We start from the raw sequence: 22,537 nt of genomic DNA on the forward strand, positions 1-22,537 counted from the left end.
ACATTTTCATTTCCGTAGACGGTGGAACCTTGTTAGCCCAGACATTTTTTAACTTTGTTACTTCGGACACTTTGGTTCCTGTTCATTGGAACTTTGTTAGTCTGGAAAGAGGTCACTACAGTTTGTGAACAGAGGAACCTTGTTAGGTCAGACACTACAGATTCTACGCAGAGTAGAACATCATACATCTGGAAAAACATTTACGTTTCTGTATACAGTGCAAGCATTGCAAAGTAAGTTTCAATACTATGGTCCAAAACAACATGGTTTGGTTTGTGTTTTACATCCTAGTAACAGCTATGGCCATTTAAGGACGTGTCAGGTTTTGGTGTTGGTGGAAAGCCAGAATACCCGGGGTTAAACCACCAACCTGTGGACAGTACCTGGCAACTGCCCCACATACTGACAGGGGTAGGCCTCGAAACTGTGACCCAGTGGTGGAGGGCTAGTGATTGTAGGCAGTCAGACACTTCAATTACTCAGCCATTGGGCCCCAAATACCATGAAATGACATTTAAAATCTACCTTGTTCCATTCTGAGCATAATCATCTGCTGTGCATGACGTACACAATTTTTATTACATAAAATTTCTCCGGATCATGTCCCGGTAATGTCACAGAAGCAATAACATTCAAGATGTCTCGTAGCAACAATAATTGTTTATATCGAGAACCTGAATCTTAATGCATGTACCTTATAGACAGACAGCCGCAGACACGTCACAGAACAACAAGGAAGTCGGTTCAGTACAAAAACACACACCGTGAATAAATTACTGGCGACAAGAAACAGGGAATGTCATGGTACAAAGAGGAAGCCAGATGAGCACAAAAAACCCTGACACAGGTATCCTACAGACTCTGGGACTGTGTACTGGTAACTGGGAGCAGGCATCACATGTACATATGGTAGCAGGCAAAGTGATGTAGGAAAAACAGTTCAGAAAGAAATGTATGAAACACACAGTTCACAAAGAAATGTATGAAACATACAGTTCATTTCTTCTTCAAACATGCAGTTCACCAAGAAATGTATGAAACATACAGTTTACGAAGAAATATATGAAACATACAGTTTACGAAGAAATGTATGAAACTTATAGTTCACAAAGAAATGTATGAAACTTACAGTTCACCAAGAAATGTATGAAACTTACAGTTCACCAAGAAATGTATGAAACATACTGTTCATTTCTTCTTCAAACATACAGTTCACGAAGAAATGTATGAAGCATACAGTTCACCAAGAAATGTATGAAACTTACAGTTCACCAAGAAATGTATGAAACACACAGTTCACAAAGAAATGTATGAAACATACAGTTCATTTCTTCTTCAAACATACAGTTCAAGAAGAAATGTATGAAGCATACAGTTCACCAAGAAATGTATGAAACATACAGTTCACCAAGAAATGTATGAAACACACAGTTCACCAAGAAATGTATGAAACATACAGTTCACCAAGAAATGTATGAAACACACAGTTCACCAAGAAATGTATCATTTCAAACAGAAAGTAATGAAGCAATGCAGGAAACATGCAGTTCACAAAATTAAATGCATAAAGGACAGATAATGATCAACTAATGTATGAAACCTACAGTTAGGACATGGATGTCAACTTCAGAAGTGACATGAATACTAGTATGTTACATTGTTCCTCCCAAGCACACATGTACAATTTAAGACAGGGTAACATTGATATGGTATGTTACATTGTTCCCCCCAAGCATACAATTTAGAACAGTCAGCATACAGCCTCAGGGTAACATAAACAAAATGCAGTATATTCAGGTACCATCTGGTTTACAGTAAAAGGAGGCAGGACCCGATTCGGATCAGTACCCAAATCGGATCACTTTTTTCAATAAATGTGTCAACAGATCAGTTATAACAATGATGTATCCTTAGAATAGATAGCCATGCACTATTTTATGTCTACAGATGATAAGTTTTTAAGTTCAAATAGCACCAGAAAACTAGTTCAAACTCAAAAGTTTACGTTTTTAGAAAATGGCTCGTGCGACGACCTACATTCTGTTTTGGACTATAGGAATAAATTCACCCTATAGAAATACTTGTTTTCATATTAATTCCAAAGGTCATCATAAAATGTTAATATGCTGACAAAAAAAATATTCATTTGAAGTGTAAGATACTGCAAAATTCAAGTCTTGATCTGATTTGGGTCCTGACATTCGCCAAAACCCGGAACCGCTGATAGGTATGTCAAAGCGTTCTATAAATATCTCACGTGAGCCCCTGGTGCTATTTTTTTTTGTTAGAACAGCCATGGATATTTTTTCTTAGGTGCAACCATAAATGAATATAATTCATATTCAGAATATTCAATTAATGAATAAGATGATGATTTGATGATCTGATGATCTGATTTGGGTACTGTCACTTAAGTACTGGTAATTACATACATGTATGTACTGGTATGCGGATAACATACATGTTAAGTAACATACAAATACAGTATGTCTATATCGATATTAAAAGTAGCATAGGTGTCAGCATGAGCAGAGTAACAAGTACAAAGTAACATATGAATAATATCCCTTTAGTAACAAATAGTAACACACACATAACAGCATGCAGAGTATACATAAACGATAAACTAACAGGGATGCTTGCCTTTCGCACCAAACGTTGTGGTGTTGCAGCCAGGACAAGTCATTGAGCAAAGAATCGTCCGGACTTGGTGGACGGTTCCGCAGCACACGAGGGCTATCTGGAATGGCCTTGACCTTCCGTCCCGACCTTGGGGACGGTGGAATGGTTTGCATGTTTATGGTGACGGGAACTGGGTACTTGATGACAATAGGGCTCTGAGGCCGAGCTCTGTCTGGCGTACTGCTCCGACCCCGAACACTTCGTATCACATCCTGGCCATGGTGAGCTCTGGGAGTTCGGGGCGTGGTACGAGTGCCCGAGTCAGGCGGAAGGTCAGACATATTGACCGGAAACTCTGGAGTTGGAGCACGTTTTCTTGTATCGTTGGAAGAAAACGTAGATAACCAAGACGTCTTCATTTTAACAATTCCACAGAATATATGAATCACACAGGTTGAAATCAAATTGGTCTACAGAACAGAAAATTCCAAGCACAATGATTGAAACAAAATATATTCAACACACAACGGTTCAAAAATATTTTTTTTCCCCAGCAAGATTAAATCCCAATGCATATATTTGAAGACATCGTTCCATAAAAGCTAATCTACCAATCAGATTTTATCAGACTAGGAAACAAATTCAAATTAATTCTCCTGGCACAGATCCTCGTGTAACCTAAGGATAAAAGGTTTCTCCGCACAGAACATGTACACAAAACACTGCTATTACACAGAATCACATGCTATTAAATGATTTCGGTGAAATGTACTGCATCCTTAAGATTCCATAACAGAACACATCCTAACAGCAGTTTGATAGGAAAGGAGACTCGAGAGCAAAGCTTTTATAATCCGACGTATTCATGAATGGCATTCCGCATGCACACTATTACCTCTGAAATCACACCACTAAACGGTAACTGCTGTTAACTGCAAAAACTCTGAAATGGAATATCCCGTAATTGTGATACCCAACGAATAAACCTCAACTTTTCTGCAATGGATTGTCATAGGTTCCCTAGGCAACACCCCAGTTTTCATTGAAATTACATCTGCAGATTTTTCCGAAGAATTTAGATATCTGTGGCAAGCCCAGATTTGGGAGACAGGAGGAATGTAACTTGGGGTGAGGGAAGGTCTCTAATTGAGATAATGAGCCACTTGATTCCAGATACACATGGTTTGTATCTCACCAGTTCTCTGTTGTAGTGTAGTAGTAGTAGTAGTAGTAGAAGTGGTGGAATACTACCAGGAAACACTTCTCTCCCCACACCACCGCAGCAGACACCTTTAATCAACGATCTTAGAAAAACATCTCAGAAATACTTATTACTTCTGACATATTTCCCCTAACGAAAGCAAAGCGAAAGTGACCAGTGACTCCAGTCAATGTATTTGTATATATATACAGTATATATATACAGACTGGTCAGTTTACCATCTGTAGTTAATCCGAGTAAACATGATCAGTGGCTACACAGACCCACACCATCTGTAGTTAATCCAATGCAGTGTTATCATACACAATGTAACAGCTACCCCTTGTTTTCCTCCTGTTGCAGATAAATAGTCTCCCACGAATACCAAAGTACTTTTCAGTTTTCCTCCTGGTTGAAGTAAACTTGTCCCAACAAATTTTTGTACTGAGAATTCGTCTTTTGTTGAAAAGTGTATCTGGAGCTTTTCAACGTAAAATTTTGCAGGACTGCCGTTTTGGGGTTTTCTCCTGGTAGTATGTCTCTAAACAAACATTGCACCACTGACTTCCAACAAGCCACAGTATGTATATACGTATATACCAGTAACACAAATAGATCACAGAAACATGTGTTGGTGATGACTTCGGTCACACGCGTTAGTGTAGCATGTATAGCACCTCTCGTCTATTTTCGGTGCATTACCAGTCGTACTTACGAAGATACAGATCCAACAACAATGAGTTCTTAATGAAATACAGTACACCGCAAAATAACCGTTATTTTGTTGGACTGAAAATTTACGAATGCAGGTTTCCTTCAGGAGATTAGCCTGTAAGTGGGCTACAACAAGACACTCACACCCACCTTTGAAGGGACTTCGACATATATCACTGTCCGTTTTTTCTTTGTGGCGACTACTGCTGTGGGGGAGATATTTATTATGACCATTTGTTCGGAGAGTAACACTGTATGATGGAGATGATATATGGATTCAGTGTGTAAAAATCTGCCCACGGGGTCTCCAGACTGCAGTTCTCCCCTGCTGCAGATGTTACTTCCACCGAGTCCTGGGGCCAGTCAGGACTCAGATGTATGTCATAACTGGCCTGGCTAGATAAATAAATGTTTATAACTGTATACCTACAGCACCTACAGTTGTAGGTATCACATAAATGTTTACGAATCCGATAATGACTTCCCTCCTTATCACAGATTCTCAAAGTCAGCACAGTTGGTTACAAACGGTTAGGGAGAACCTTTTTAGCTTTCATATACAGTACTATGCAGCAAAAGCTCAGTACAAGCAGATGGAAATCTCATATGCATATGTAAGAACCCAAGATTTTTTTAAATTCTAGATTTTGATTTCTTTTTGGAAAACCAAAAATGTGTGTGATTCAAGAATATGCTCAAAGCTGTTTAATAGAAAAAATGTCTGCCTTCCTCTGTGTAGACACCTGAAAAAGCAATTTCACAGTGGACTGAGAAATGCATCGGCCGAATGTGCCGTTATCTCTGGATATAATTTGTTAGATAACGCACATGTTCAGGGCTCTGCACACGCATTGCAAAAAGCACACTAATTTTTATCTGCAATATTCATAAAAGTAATTCAGCTTGCTTGCAGAAAATTCCTCAGAATTACCAAGATTATGATTTTTTTACTAGCATTTATCAAAACAATTCAAAGTTTGGAAATATCATTTCTATCCAATTTAAAAAGAATTAGAAGAAATGTGTTTTCAATATTTAACTTAACTTCCTACATTCCCTGTGAGACTGTACTTGGTCCTTGGTGGCTTCTGAGATCCCCCTCAGAATGCCTAGCAGCCGTGTAGTGTTTAAGAAACTACGATAATTTAAATCTGCTTATGTCTGATAAGCCGTTGAGACTCAAACTTGAGGAGGTGATGCACCGAACTACAAAACCGGAATCGTTCCAATCTTAACAAGGCGAGCTTGATTTTACAGCGTAAAACATACACCATCTACAATATGGCCGTGAGCAGATCTAAAATACACAGAGCGGTTCCCTCTTAAAGCTTGTTAGCAAACGTTTTTGTCTGTGATAAGTAAAAAGTTTAGATGTTATGGCTTTTTTTCACAAACTAACTTTACCAAATGCATTCAACATTCTGTGAGTTTACACAACCTGTGTGTTACACTTCCAGATCGAAAAAGTCAAAAATACAAATCTTTAATTCCCGCTAAACCACAGGAAAGAGATTGCAGTATCTCACACTTATTCAACATAGGTTGCACTGGCTTATGATAAAAAATCACTGAAGGATGATTCTTTTCAACAGTCAATAGAATTCTCTTCAAAATGCAAAGGAAATTTCAACAATCACTCGTGTTCTTACCTTGAAAATTATTTTTTTTAACTTTAAGCAGTATAATTTCCACAAATTGGTTTCTACAATTTCAGCTTAAGATGAACATGATGATGATCTTTTAGAGTTTTGATATTTTCCCAATGTTCAGTCAACAGTGAATTAAAACCAACAGTTCCTTTTGCTAATGAACCAGATCAATATATAGTTTACATTGATTTCGGTTCATTGAAGTTTTATATTTTCACATGGGTCTGCTATGTTCACAATTAATGAAAATCAATTTTGTCCTTGTTTTCAAATACTGCAACTTAACAATCCAGCAAAAATAGTTTTCTTCTTGTTGGTGTATGAAACTAGTCAAATATCTGCTTTTTTCCACTTTACTTCAAAATTCAACGACGTTTTCTATTATGGAGCGTTGTCTTTTATCAGCAGTCTCCTGGACACAGACATCTCATAATTCCCAACTTCCTCCACAAAATAGCACCACAACTCATCCCATATAGAATATAGCGAAATACCGTTAATCTGTTTCTGTATAGCAGTGGGCGATGAAAGAGTATCAGAAAACACTCCAGGGACGCAAGCTGTCACTGTAAACTTGATTAATATGTGATGATAGCCGACAAATTGGGGAGAGGAAACACAATATGACAATCCCGACGCTACAAAGTGCCCCCACACTGGCACACCTCACCATAAATACAGTTCCTCATGGCGCACCCTCACAGTTGACGAGGCCTTGAGAATTATTTTTTTATATTCCGTGTCAAAACATTGGTCGAGTTGCTCTCTAAATGCCGTTGAATTTAAAGGTGGGTGAAACGTCTATGTCTACGAACGGAGAGGAACCAACCAGCTGATGTTAAAAACACATTAGTCCCCCAGACATATGGCACATAAAAAATGTATACCCATCCCCCGAATAATGCATAATCGACTCCACATGGGGATCCAGTTCCAGACGGTTTAAATCCTTTTTTGTACGGGGAAAAATTTCACCACTACATCAGTTGATACATAGGAAAGCAATTATCTCCGAGTCACGGTCTGTGGCTATGTCATATATATCTCCAGGCGTACCTCAAATCGTCGATATTGTCTCCTCTGTAACAATTTACACCATTACTCATTATTGCCTAGAGGTATTAAATTTATGCCATGCTTGCAATCATAGAAAACATGTGAATTTCATAATAAAAAAATTGTTATTCTTTAAGTGAAATGCATGATGCATCAACACACATATCAAGGATTTGAACGTCACAAAGCAAATCCACGACAAACAAAATTTCCACACCAAAAACCTTGGAGCAGAAGCGATTCCAAAAATACGATAAAATTTCACCGCATCGAGTTTTGAATCAGAGTTGTATTAATGTTATGTTAACTGAATTACATCCGACAATCTGGAAATTCGGGATTTAACTTCTGTCCGAAATGTGACTATGTAGAATCTGGATGTTAGAAGTCTAGTTGGAGCATCCTTTTAGAAGTAAAAGCAGGCGAAAAATGACCCGACTAGCTATATATCCACTATATAGGTGTGTTCTCCGATAAGTATATTCCCCAAATCTCTTACCGTCTCACATTCGAAAGAAAACCCAGCAGGATATAGGCAAGCTTGAAAAGTATCAAAAATAGAACTCCATCGGTTCAGAGGCTTAATCTGAGAGTCGAATCGGAATTACTTCATGTCGTATACAAATATATATATATACAGAAAACTTGGAATTGCACCGAATGGTTAGTCAAAGTAAAAACGAGCAGTTAAAATTAGGATGTCCTGCCATGGATTGACAACTACCCCTCGCTCTACAGGAAGTGGGCACTGAGTTGGACCAGATTCCAGAGGGGGAGGGATCCCAAAAGCATTTAAAATGTAGCTTTTTGTGGGTGCTATCTTATCTGGTCATGATATGGGTCAGATAAGATTGGTCTCCCTACCCCCTCCCCATCAAAAAACTCTTTTATTACAATACTCTATAGGTACTGTACATAAACCTCATCACCCAAGACCTATATAGTCGCATACACCTGCAACTGAAAAACACCACACCACTGATAGGAGGCCTTCTTAATTAGGCTAATAATTGCATGTGTAGTTCATTTTTTCTAATGCTCATTAGCTTATCATTTTTTTTCCCCTTCTTAATTCAGGGGTTTTAAAATCAAAATAATTTCTTTTAGTATATGTAACAGACATACCATGTTTGAATTGAATTGAATTTCTGTGGTTGGTAAGCATTGCATTTTCTTGGTGGTGTTGGTGGTGGGATGGGATGGGGGATCAGGGCTGATATTTCTGAGGCATTTTTGAACCAGTTCTTTTTAGTGTCTGATGTAACTTATTATAAAAAAAAATCCAACATTTTTTTGTATCTAGGTGTTAATTATAAATGTTGTTCCGTTTTTATAAAAAAAAAAGATTATAATTGACATAAATTTCCAAACTGTTGAATTTTTTATGAATAAATATCTATATTTATTACCGAATATGGTCTATATAAATTATAATTAGTCATTTTTGACTGTTTATGGCCTATTGTCCAATTTCGGCTGTAGGAGTGAGTCAAAACTGCGCAGAAATTCCCCTCTCGAGAGCCCCGTTCAAGCGATTTGGTGACCGCGACTCAGTGTTGAAGCAATGGCAACATTGCATGCAGCATTGATACTAATATTTATTTGGTAATAAAACAATTGTTTCATGGTTATTTGGGGAAGTTTAGCGGCCTCGGGCAAACAGTTCCCCAGGGCTTCCCCCTACCTCGGTATGATAGTTTTGACTGTTCCCCAAATAACCATGAAACAATTGTATAATATAGAATAAAAACTTATATTTTTCAGATCATCCACTAGGCCTTCCTGCCTTCTAGGGCTTCTTCAGGTGGATTTTATATAAATATATAGAAATAATGTGGGCTTCAGGAGTTAGAAAATCAATTTTTGATCATTCAAACTTAAATATATACTTTTTAACATTACTGGAATGCTATCAAACAACCATTGTACATGTACAAGTACAAATATATAAGAGCTCTCAAGAGCCACAGCCTTCAAGAAATCATTTATATTCTCTTCATGTACACTCGTACACTTATCATGTAATTAAATTTATCAATATGTCCATGTTTCTCTTACAATAGATGTATCAGCGATATGAAGGCATAAAGGCTACTGATATAGATCTAATTCATATGAACTCAAGTTATATAGTACCCAAATGCAAAAGAGTTGCTGATGTTGAAAAGTGGTATGTATACATTCAAACCTAATTCACCAATCTAACAGGGTGTCTTTAACAGAAAAATTCATTCACCATGTAGGAAATGTTAGAACTGGGTCGATATAGATGTCAAACAGTACAGAAAAAAATCTACCGAGGATCGAGGCACGTTTGGGTTAGATTTTCAATGCAAGCCATTCGGATTGATTTGTCTCGCCTGTGCCTAGCTTTGACCATCAATCCACTTGTCAAGTTTGGCTGGTCTAGCACTTATACTTTCAGTAAAACGAACTTAAATGCAAAAACAACACCCTTAGTCTCGTTTCCGCTTCGTGGCAGCGACAAAAAGTACCTTTTTTTAAATGAATAGAAGCTGATCCCTCTTTTTGTCCCTCGTAAGCCGACGTGTGATCTTTTAAGTTCAGCAGCAAGCAAGAATCTTGAAAAGAGGCGTATCTGAAGTAATCTTTGGTACAGAAGAAACTGATCGCAGGTATCTGATACACCCGCAGATAATCCTGTAGTTACATAAGTATACACAACCCTCTGTTCCACTGTTTCTGTGGAGTAGATGGGATACCTACATACATACACCATACCGGTGTATCTGATACACCCGCAGATAATCCTGTAGTTACATACGTATACACAACCCTCGGTTCCACTGTTTCTGTGGAGTAGATGGGATATACGTACATACATTGTACATACACCATACCTGTGTATCTGATACACCCACAGATAATCCTGTAGTTACATAAGAATACAAAACCCTCGGTTCCACTGTTTCTGTGGAGTAGATGGGATATCCCTACATACATACACCATACCTGTGTATCTGATACACCCGCAGATAATCCTGTAGTTACATACGTATACAAAACCCTCGGTTCCACTGTTTCTGTGGAGTAGATGGGATATACCTACATACATACACCATGCCTGTGTATCTGATACACCCACAGATAATCCTGTAGTTACATACGTATAAACAACCCTCGGTTCCACTGTTTCTGTGGAGGAGATGGGATATACGTACATACATTGTACATACACCATACCTGTGTATCTGATACACCCACAGATAATCCTATAATTACATAAGTATACACAACCCTCTGTTCCACTGTTTCTGTGGAGTAGATGGGATACCTACATACATACACCATACCTGTGTATCTGATACACCCACAGATAATCCTGTAGTTACATACGTATACACAACCCTCGGTTCCACTGTTTCTGTGGAGTAGATGGGATATACGTACATAATACCATACCATACCTGTAGTCTATCATATAGTGCTAATTAAAATATAGGAATGTAAAGGAAAAATATACTGTCTTTTCAAGTATAGGGAAAGACGAAGTGGGAAGGGGGTGTTTTTGATATAAAATATTTTCAAAAACTTCAAAAATTTACTAGGTTTGCTATTTTTTTTATTCACATCATTACATGTCAATAAATGCTAGTTTGTGTAACGTTCATATATCACATACTGTTTTAATCGCAGAACTACATGGATCCCTGGAGTTATCTCCCTTGTTTCATCAACCACTCTACCAAAGGTGTAGGAACCATTCAAATACCCCATTACCGCCTCATCAATCGCTGAACACATGCCACTCGCTCTACAGCATCCAAGCAGTGAAAAAATCTCGCATCTTTAAGGTCGGTAATACTTTCCTTATCAGAAACGCCCATCTTAGGTTTTTTTAACAGACAGTCGAGAACTGGTGTTTTAATATGGATGATCCAAAAATAGGGCAATGGAAAACTTCAAAGCCTGGTTAGCTTTGTGGTCGAAAAAAATAAATGGGGATGTTATACATTTATTACAGTATCGGAGATAATTTCAATTCGGATTTCAATCAATTTCTTTTTTGTTTCAGATTTTAAGCCGGCTCCCCATTTAATGGATAGTAAATATGCATGCCAGTCAATGTTTCAACCTACAGTTGCAGCCAGTTTGTTCCATGCTTCGCTGGATTATGTTAAGAAACTGACAATGAAAAGTATCTTTAATAATGAGTTACTTTGGAGTGAGGTGATCTGGTTGTCAGCGCTTTTTTATGGGAAACATTCAAGATGGCAGTGCCTAAAGTTTGAAACCTCTTGGATATTTATCGAGTTACCTCAAAACCTATTTATTGAGACTTACTGAACGTACAGCATGGAAAACTGATAAAATGATACAAATCTAATGAAGTTCACTACATTGAATAATAAACAAGAGGCCCAAGGGCCTTATCGGTCACCTGAGTTATATAATAGGTACTGGAAGCTCAATTTCATTGTTGAGATGCGGTGCGGAAATCAACTTGTAAACAAAGTGAAATACAATACTTGTCATGTCACCAAAGGATGAGAACTTTAAAAAGTATTCAAATAACTAATTTGCTATTGAGAAATATAATATCTATTGTTATTTAGCCAATTTTCCTCTTTGGCCAGCCCCCGGGATAGGTCAGGATCTTAGTATCTGGTACTATTTGATTTCAATTTCATTACAACTATTCCAACCAAGTTTGAACTATTTCTTGCTGAAAATGGACAAGATCTAGTCAGAGGTGTTATTTCCCTAACAAGGAGAACATGGCCAAATGGTAGTATAACTAACAGTTTATATAGTGCACCTAAGGGCATTTCCATCCAAAAAAGAAATTTGAATCTTGTACCATCTGAGTGCAGAGTTTTTATAAATATCAGCTATTTCCCCCTTTTTGACCCCACCCCTCCAGCCCCTGGGGCAAGGACGGATATTATTTTTTCATACAGATAATGCACCTAAGAACCTTTTTATCCATGAAGATTTTTTGTTTGTAACACATATTGAGTCTGATGAAGATTTTTGGACTTTTAACCATTTTCCTCCCATCCCCTGGGAGGGGATGGGGCAGAATCTTATTTTCTCATACCATCTAATTGCCATCTGGCATCATCATCATTCTAACCAAGCATAAATAATTTCCAGCTGAAAATTGACAAAATATACCCAAAAGTGTTATTTCCCTATATTAACTATAGTAAACTTTAACCCCTCCCGAAGGGAGAACGGATAGCCCAGGGGTACTGAAATTTACAATTTACATAAAGCCCCTGATGAGCTTTCCACCCATGCAGAGAAATTGACTGTTGTACCTCTGAGTCTTGAGAAGATTTTTGAAATACTTGTTAATTTTCCCTTTGGAGCCCCACCCTGGCCCCTGGGGCTGGGGCTGGAATCCCAATTTTACAATTTGATACTATCTTCTTCCAAGGATGATTCTCACCAAGTAAGAATAATTTCCTACTGAAAATTGACAAAAAAATTGACTGTAGTACCTCTGAGTCTGGAGAAGAAGATTTTTGAAATATTGATTAATTTTCCCTTTTGGGCCCCACCCTGGCCCCTTGGATTGGGGTAGGAATCCCAATTTTACAATTTTGTAGCCTCATCTACCAAGGATGATTCTGACAAAGTTTGAAAAAATTTGATCTTCTGGTTCTTGAGAAGAAGTTGAAAATGTAAAAACTTTATGCACAACAGACGACGCACGACAGACGGAAAGCGATCAGAATAGGTCACTTGAGCAAAGCTAAAAAGTTGTATTAATCAAAACTTTTTACTACAAAACTTGTCTATTTAATTAAATTAATTACAGACTATGTATTTCTAATTAATGTATTATCCCAATTTAGTCAAGCACATTTGAGTAAACTAACTTTTAATTATTTTTTTGACACACTTGTATAAAGTCCCAGTTTTTCATAGATGTCTTTCCTATAATTAAGTAACATCAGTTTAAGAGCTTATTTTTCAAGCTATAAAAGGTTTCTTGTATATTCATCATACCAATTAGGTCATATACCAAATGATATCTAAATGTGTCTTAATTCATTTTTTTTTTGTATATATACATAGTAGAAATGTAGACAAGCAGTTGAATTTTTTAAGTGCACAGCTACAACCAATGTTGACCGATCTTTTGTCGTTTTCTTTTCTTTTTATGTCCAGTTTAATATTTTAAAATCAACTTTATTTATTTTAAACAATTGCTAAAAACAAGTTCTAACAAGATGTATTAATCACTCTTGTTGGCCCAGAGGGTAGCGCATAAGGGGTCTTAGTGAGAGAGGAAACCAACGTGGTCGGGCAGGTGACCTCATATACCTTTTCATGTCGAATCAGGAGTCTACCCCCGGCCACCATGCTGAAAGGCGAGTGTACTATCCATCGCTTGCATCACTTGACCACCTAACAATTGCATTTGAGTATTTTAACATTTCAGCTAATACAATACATTTTGGTTCAGTAAACTGAAGCTTTTACTTGCCCAGATGAAAATTTACAGGCCCTCGAATCCACTGTTTGAATTTTACCCACATGGATTTGAGATTTCATTGAAATCTTAAATTTCCGACAGACCAATTGATCATGACCTGTCAATATAAACAGCTTGTACAGCCACAAGGATCATTTCACATGTAAATAACTGTAAATATCTGTGTTAGCAAATATCAAATGTATTGCACATATAACATCACTGTCACTATAAATATATACAACTCACAAATACCCACTTGGACTTCTAGAGCTGACCCAACATGTGTAACAGTAAAACATTTTGGGGGCCATCTTCTGTTTATAAGGACCGATAAACCTGGGTGAAGAACCCTTCAAGACTCTCAAGTGTCTACATACTGGATTTAAACCCATCAAACCCTGTCGACATATTAAACAAATATTCTCTGAGTATGAATCTACTGTACAAACACGTTTATCAAGTCAACAGATTAGCTGATCACAGGACGATCATACCAATTCATAGGTTTATGTTTGGAGCATTGTAATAACAGAAAACTTTTTCACAGGAAAAACGAGACAGATTGTTTTGAACTTCATAACTAGTATCACAGAAATTTTTCACATGAAAATTGAGACTTGTAAAGGTTCTGTAGAATCCCTGCCTTGGACTTGCTTTATACGTCTCAAGGTGTGAAAGACCCTTGGGGTATGACCCTTGGGTTATATGTACCTTGTAATTAACAGAGGGGCAATTTTCTGAAATGCTGATACACAAAGGTTAACTCAGAACAAGTAGTATCGACTGATTCTCATATTAAACGCAGATTATATTTATATAAAGTGGGAACCATGCATGATGCTTAAAGAAAATGTGACTTTAAGTGAAACTTTACATTAAAAGGTGTGATAATAACTGGAATGAGTGATATTAAATGGAACGTCCTGTATATCAATTGTAGACTTTGCAATGGCAAAGAAACATGGGGAAAACATCAGTTGGACTTGTTTAGAATTTAAAAGCGAGGCTGAATCAAAATCTATATCCAGGAACACAGAACAGACTGAGTTTTTGTATCGATGTTTATCACATTGTGATAAAAAAGTTTCTATCCAAAAATACATGTTAACTGAGAAGAATGCAATAACAATGTAAAGTAGCTATACAAAATACCTTCTAACCAAAAAGGATATCGGCAGCTATAAATAGAAGACTTGTTTTTGACGAAAAAATAAAAAAGTATGTTTATATTTACTGTCGGATATATAAAGAATGCATATCCATATACATTAACGTAATACGCTACAGTTTTAGCAATAGATATGCTTAAACCAGGGAAACATGATTTCAGACATTTCGTTATCTCACAGAGGCATCTGCAGAAATCATTCTGAACCGCTGCAGGGCAACCAGAGGTATGCAGGGTGCCAAGTCTGGTTTGACCTCCCATAACTCTTCCACCCAAATATACTGGCTGTGTATCTCCATGACAGTGATAATTACTTCTTCAGTCATCTGAGTATATATTCACTAATATAAATATTCAGGCCTCAAGGACAGATACTAAAGTTATTTTCACCAGTGTTTTTATTGATACACTATATATAACACCTTTTTTTTGGTGACTTTTGATTTTTTATTTCATTGTTCAAAATTGGTACAAAGGACTTTGCACAACAAGTATTGCAACTTATGAAGCTATCTCCTATCAAAACTTCAACTTACAAATGTATGAAGCTATTTCCTATCAATATTTGGACTTATGAAGCGATCTCCTATCAATATTTCAACTTATGAAGGTATCTCCTATCTATATTTCAACTTATGAAGCAATCTCCTATCAATATTTCAACTTATGAAGCTATTTCCTATCAATAATACGACTTATGAAGGTATTTCCTATCAATATTTCAACTTTATATAAAGCTATCTATTTCAACTTATAAAGCTATCTCCTATCAATGTTTCAAAACTTATGAAGATATATTCTATCAACATTTCAATAATAGTTAGTTTCATTGTCTACATTGAATTGGGAGTCAATTACAAATATTCAATTACTGGAAGGAATTCAAAGGAAATCAAATGCATGTATACATGCAATTATCGTGGACTTTAGGACAAGAATTTAAACTATTTTCCAGTATACAGTTCAATTCTATAAGAGAAAGGAAATTGTGATTTTTGTTGAAATTTTACGTAAAAAGTACACTAAAATATCAAATCTTGTATTGGTGTTCAAAATATTTTCTAGGCTTTGTGTCAAGCAAGTGTCAAACTCTGAGGGAGAAAGGGCAAGACTGAATCATCGAAAATTTAATATACGACTTCTATAGAAACATTGGCCTGAATACAAGTCTGAAATATAATAAAAAGTCCTTTGAATTCAAGATCACATAACAAACTGGGATGACAAAACAATTTCTACGATAACCTTTGTTCAAATGTCTTAAAATACAGAAAGTACGTCTTTGTAAAACAGTTTTGTTTCATCATTGGAAACGTATTCTAATCACATGAGGTGTTGTTTGCTCTAGCTTTGTTTTTTATGCACTATAACATCATCTCATTAAAACAAACATATTCAATGGTATCCCAATTAGATGAAAGGTATGTACCTGGTATCATATATATATATTCTTACATATTTTCAATGTTGTTGAGGCATGGTAGTCTAGTTTAGTGGTAAGACGCAGGGCTTCTGACTGAAAGGTTGAAGGTTCGAGTCACGACATGGCACTGTGTCATATATTTCAACAAGATACTTTACTCTGCTTGTTCCAGTCTAATCAGCTGTAAATGAGTACGTGGTTGGGCAGTGCTAGATTGTTTAAATGCTAGCTATGAGCGCCGAAATGGTAGTACAGGCTGTATATGCTCCCTAGGGAGTTGAGAAATATGTTGGCTGGTTGCAAAGGCCCTATAACTACAGATAATACTATGTGCACCGCTTCGCTATGACCTACGAACAAGGTCGTGATAAAGTGGTATATATAAGAACCTTGATTTATTGTTATTATAATAATATAATATTGCAAGCTTAGAATCACACTTAAAGGGTTAGTTCATTAATTGCACTACCAAAAACAATGAACCCATTGCATATCTGGGATAAAAAGACAACCAGGTTGTACAATTCCATGTAGCTCTTGATCTCAAGTGTATACAAGTTCATCAATTTCACCGATACCAAATGACAAGACCAACAGCTGCATCAGAATTCCTTGAATCTGAACATCCAATTATAAACTGACATTGACAGATTTTATAATGACATGCAATTCCCTGTTGGAACTGAAAAATGGCAATATGACGCTGATACAGCGATACAGAATGTATGACAGCTATGTGTAACAAATTGATCTAGGAACATCAAAAGTTTCCAATTTCTGGCAAATAAAACAGCTTTGTTTCGTCTTCACGGAAAAATGAACCCTGGGAAATATTTATGTGCAAAAGCATCAAGCTGGCATTTCATAACAGTGACAATATCACAAACCGTTCTTAATGAGAATTCACTTGACCAGACTTCATTTTTGTATAAAGACAGCAGAAGACGTCGTAATGAAGTCAATACTAGGTGATACGATAATACTCTGGTGCAATTATTTTCAGCATTTTGTCAAATATTTCTAGATAAAATATGCTATAACCAGAAGCAGAATAATTATCTCATATCAATCAAATGGTTCAATATTTTATGGTACTCTCTTCTTTCAACAGTCATTAAAATGTCATTTAAGGTTGTCTTACACTTTACACCTATGGTTTCCATTAAGTTTTCTCCATTGTTATTACTTTTTGTATCAGAATTATCCAAAAGAATAACACTTTCCATGATACTCTTTTCTCAAAAATTTGAAAAATGTCATTTGCAAGGAACACTTAAGGTGATATACTACATATCTTACACTTTATACTATGATTTGTGCAAGACTTATCTCCCTTATTTTTTTTAAAAACCAAGTCGAAATCACTATCCATCCTACGGTAAGATATTTCACTGGTGTCTTAGGGTAGAACTCTTTTGGCAAGGAGGTATATAGGTCACAATATTTAGGGAAGCATATGCCCTTAATAAAATCCTAAGTTTCAGGTTACTTTGAGTCAAAATTGAAACACTTAACACTCAAAGCATTCAATTATTTTTGACACATTTTCACCACAATCAAAATTTTAAAGCACTCAAGCTCCCTGTACTTTTGGTTGAATATATCTGTCACTTTAGCAAAGACATGTTAAAAAGTATTAATTCATTGAACAAGTGAAAAATAAGGTAATACAAGTCGACACATATATATATAGGTGACAATCGTTTTATGCAAAAATGGTCTATTTCATGTTTGAACTGAACAAGTCTGAATTAATTTTGCATAAACATTTGATGTCAGTGATACTGTTTAAACCATGAATAATGTTAATTTTGGCCAATATTTGTATAGAATTACACTGATGCTTGCCGTTGCTTGTCGTTTCATGCACGTCTGTACCGCTAAATTGAACTTTATAGCCAAAGACTTGTCTCATGAAACGTTTTAAAACAATGCTCAATCATGTCCATGCATAATTTGCATATTTAAATTCAAAAAGCAAGGTTATTTGTTATTTTATACACCCCAAAAAATTGGCCTATTATTACAAAGTTTTACTAGATATTTGTATAGCCACCTACCTTAGGATGATCCTAAACATGTCCTGTGGTCTCCGCTAGGTCCTAATCAACCTCATCTCGCTAAACTACTATACACCTCTAGCAGTTGAAATTAATTTAGACCCACGTAAATAAATATCCAATATAGGTGATAGTGACACTGATAATGAGACATGGTGTGTGGTTTGTATGTGTCCTCCGAACGAAGCGCCAATATACAAACACGCAGTCCCTATAGTATATAAACACATTACCTCCGACGAACGAGATATGTACTTACAATTCCATCCCACATCTAGATCTTTCGACCATTTTTTTTCTGTTTCTTCAATTATGTGGAAATGACAACACCAGAGCTGTATGTCCAGTATAAAATGCCATGATGAGATGTTATAGTCAATATATGCATGAACAAATTTCGTACAGTATCCGTTTCACATAAACCTAAAGGGCATGTTCGGCCATGCATGTAAGGATTTTCTTATTTCTTCCGCGATGAAAGTAGCAGAGCCATCCTCTCTTATATGTACACATGCATTTATATATATACATGTATAACTTGATCAATAATAGATCTTTTTCATTGTACAGTTACGATGTACCTAGCAAAATCAGAAACATGTATACACAAAGCCAAGCCAAACATTCCAGCTACATATATATATATATAGGTATAATCTTAACCTACTTCAACCACATCTATCGGCTAATGGACTAGATGAACTACAGTAATGTAGGTTTATACACAAAAAGCTTGGAAGAAAGTTAGTATTCAATTCAATTAACCCAGGCCCCCACAGCATGCCAGCTTACACTAAATTATGAAATCTTTCGTGAGTTATAACAGGTACATTCTCTTTAAAACTTCACAACATGTGACCAGTCGAGAAGAGCTTCATTTTGATTACCATGACGTAAACAGAGTGTAAATGTTCTACAAAATTAGACTACAACTACACACATGTACATGGTATCACAATAACATCATAGCCATATTGTTGGAAGCAGTTTTTCAATAATAAATTTTTAAATGATTTCAGATTGAAGACACTTTGAAAATCTTTTTGCATGATTAATATTTTAGGGTACTTAATTCAATTACAAATTGAATTCATCAGTTGCAGACAAAATACTACAGTCAAAATTATAAAACAATTTTCATACATCAATATATATTTTGACAAAGAATTTATCCTTCGTAAGGTTTAAACCTGCTATACCTTCCTTAGGTTGATATCAGTATTTACTAACTATCAAATTTATTGACTAACAAATTTAAGCAGTCAAAAATAAAATGAATAAAACTATTTAAACATTTCTTTCATTTACCAGTTAAATAAAAACGTTTTTCCAAACAGATTTATTTCACAACACAAATCTCCAAATCCTTTGATTTGCTAAGATTAATTATTTTATGATGCAATAGTATAACTATACATGTATTAGACAATGTACAACTAATACTTAACTTCTAATAACAAAATATATATGTTAGTGCTGTATTATACTATGTGCATGCTAATTAGTTAAAACCGTCTCCCCCATGATAAATATGCATGATTAGTATATAAATTGTTTGAATTTGATTTAATATGTTAATTACTATGGTCAATAATCACTTGAATGTAAATTACATAGTTATGTTTTAAAATGATTTTTTTCCAGTCTGATAATTAGTTTCCCTATAAAATCCAAACATCTGGACTCATGAAGGTTATCAATTATTATACAAAACAAATGTAAAGGTGTGATTCCAGTCGCATGACCATCTATTTTGAATACTTCCTCTTGCCTCAAATTGATTTATTGCTAGGTTTTCAATATGTACTATGATAGTATGCATATTTGGAAATTATTTTCTTTTCTTTTTTTATCAATATGAACAAACAAACAAAACAGACTTTAATATTGTGTCTGTGTTTATTATGATGAACAGAAAACAGGAATCACACACAAACATGAATTATATCTTTGGTCTAATAATTTACATACTGCACACAGATTCTGTGTCCTTAGAAAATAAACAGTTTCAGAAAACAGAATTTGATAAAAGAATAGTCTGAAAGAAATTATTACTAAATCAATAGATCTATGATCTAAAACATCACCAGGAAAATATTATGTATTTATTGGTAATGATTTATTGTGAGGGGTGTACAATTCCAGTAACCATATTAACCTGATGCCACTCAGGTGCAAGTAGAATTCTTCAAAAAACTGTCTGTGGACTCATTTGTATGGGAATATGAAATTGAACACTCCTGTACTATAATAACAATATCACATACAGAAAGTAACATATAAATATACATGTATATATCTACTGACTATATATCATAATGCATATGATCTTAGAGTGTTAATAACTGGGTTAGTTGATGGGCTACACTTTAGTAAGAATTGATGATGCATACCGCTTTAGTTGTGAAAAGTCACTATCACTAGCACTGGTCCTGTAATACAAACAGTACATGTACATACATGAGAATGAATGCAAGACACTAAGGAGTTATCTCCCATTGATCATGACTTGATATATATATAGTCAATATATTTAAACATTTTTTGGGGTAATCAAAGTAATAAAATTGTTTGTGCTTAATACATGTAATGACATAAGAACCTTCATTTCTGTTTTTGAAAGTAAATTTAAAATTGATATAAAAAACAAAACAATATACATTTCCATATATATATACAATTTAAAATGTTAACAAATCGATGTATTAATGTTCGTTAAGTTTAATGGTTTTGTGTGTGTTTATAATTAATGTGATAGTGTGATTTTTTTTAATTGGAAATTTTATATTAAAATGAAACACTAGGTATTAAGCCTTGCAATATTTTTTTTTTAAACTTTGTAATCCAAATAAGATTGATTTAAATTACATATTACGGGAAACAGAAAAAGTACAAATAAAGTGTACTGGTAATTAGCATATAGTGGTATTGTGCTGGTTAAAGGTAACACTAGCACTGTTGTGTATAGCTGTCATGATCAGTGAGAAATTTAAATCTACATCTACAGGCATGGAACATTACTGCAATGGCATCAAATTAAATGGAAAAAACCCACCATGCATGTAACTGAACATATTTAAATAGATAAAAATAAAAACATATAAAGGAAACACTTTTCTGTACTGAAACTATAAATTCTGGACATATATGTGTTAATTGATGCTCCAAAATTCATGAAATTATTGTTCCTTGTAACATTTTCACGCTATAAACTAGTGAAACCTTTTAACATGTTTATTAATAATAAGTTAGGGGTACTGTTATTAAGATGTGTATACTTTTATAACATAGTGTGAGGTCGCAACTTCACATTTCCAAGAGCAATTAAAAATGACTTAATAGTTCAAATATCATATATACCTGTTTAGTATAGTGATATAATCTGTTCAACTGTTAATGTTCCAGCAAAATTAATATACAAATATAACTGTCTGCAGTGTGGTCGGGTATTACTATTTTTTGTGATGAAAATATTCAAACCTACATGAGTACATTGTAATGATTACATAACAATTTGTACAATTAATCCAGTCTTTTAATTCTAACCAAGGATGTGTAGTACACATCTCTGTTTAAACTGATCTATAACATTTATTAGAGTGATACATTAAATTATGATTAATATTATATCGACATCAACAAGTCAAATATTCGGACAAAACAATAGATTCTGAGCAGTTCTGAAAACGGCAGTTAAGTGCTTATATGCCTATACATGTATAGAGCTTTAGGTGTTGGAATTGCCTTTCATAAATTTCTGAAATGGGAATAAGATTATTAATATTTATGTCTTGCCCTTTTGTACAGACTGGTTGTGTCAGGTATGATATCATGAAAAACATTTTCAAGAAACTGATAAAGCAGTTAACGCAACACACTAAAAACCGGTGGAAAATGTGCATCTTGCCCCGGGGTTCTCCTGCATAACAGATTAGCACCCTGGAGGAATTTGAGGAATTTTCAATGAATTTTTCACATTATAGTTTTTAACAGTTGAGAAACTTTACAATATTAGCAAAAGCACATAATATTCTGTGTGGCATGAAATATAAGTTAACAATATGCAATTTAACTAAAACTCACCCCAAACTCATGTTGGCCAGTTATGGAATCTACATTCCGCTAATAGACGATCTTATCTCGATGTAAGCGAACTTCAAACACTTTCAAGTTTCTGCAGAGAAATTATACCG

The 22,537-nt window shown here is 35.2% G+C and overlaps 1 protein-coding gene across 6 annotated transcripts in view; it reads right to left on the reverse strand.

Moving 5' to 3' along the window:
• The window catches only part of LOC110460214 (homer protein homolog 2-like), a 55,957-nt gene extending 33,428 nt beyond the window's left edge, over positions 1-22,529 (reverse strand). The window contains exons 1-2 of one of the 6 annotated variants that reach the window (XM_021513016.1): positions 22,428-22,529; positions 20,738-20,776 (exon numbers count right to left, since the gene is read on the reverse strand). In XM_021513016.1, the coding sequence (XP_021368691.1) occupies positions 20,738-20,776; positions 22,428-22,438 (50 nt within the window). In that variant the 5' untranslated portion in view covers positions 22,439-22,529. Of the gene's footprint in view, positions 1-2,631; positions 4,838-18,603; positions 18,749-20,737; positions 20,777-22,427 lie in introns of those variants that run through there. The other 5 variants (XM_021513018.1, XM_021513017.1, XM_021513012.1 and 2 more) reach the window with 5 other exon arrangements.
• Between the last annotated feature and the right edge of the window lie 8 nt (positions 22,530-22,537).

This window comes from Mizuhopecten yessoensis, unplaced genomic scaffold, assembly GCF_002113885.1.
Source record: "Mizuhopecten yessoensis strain PY_sf001 unplaced genomic scaffold, ASM211388v2 scaffold10331, whole genome shotgun sequence".
Lineage (NCBI taxonomy): Eukaryota > Metazoa > Mollusca > Bivalvia > Pectinida > Pectinidae > Mizuhopecten > Mizuhopecten yessoensis.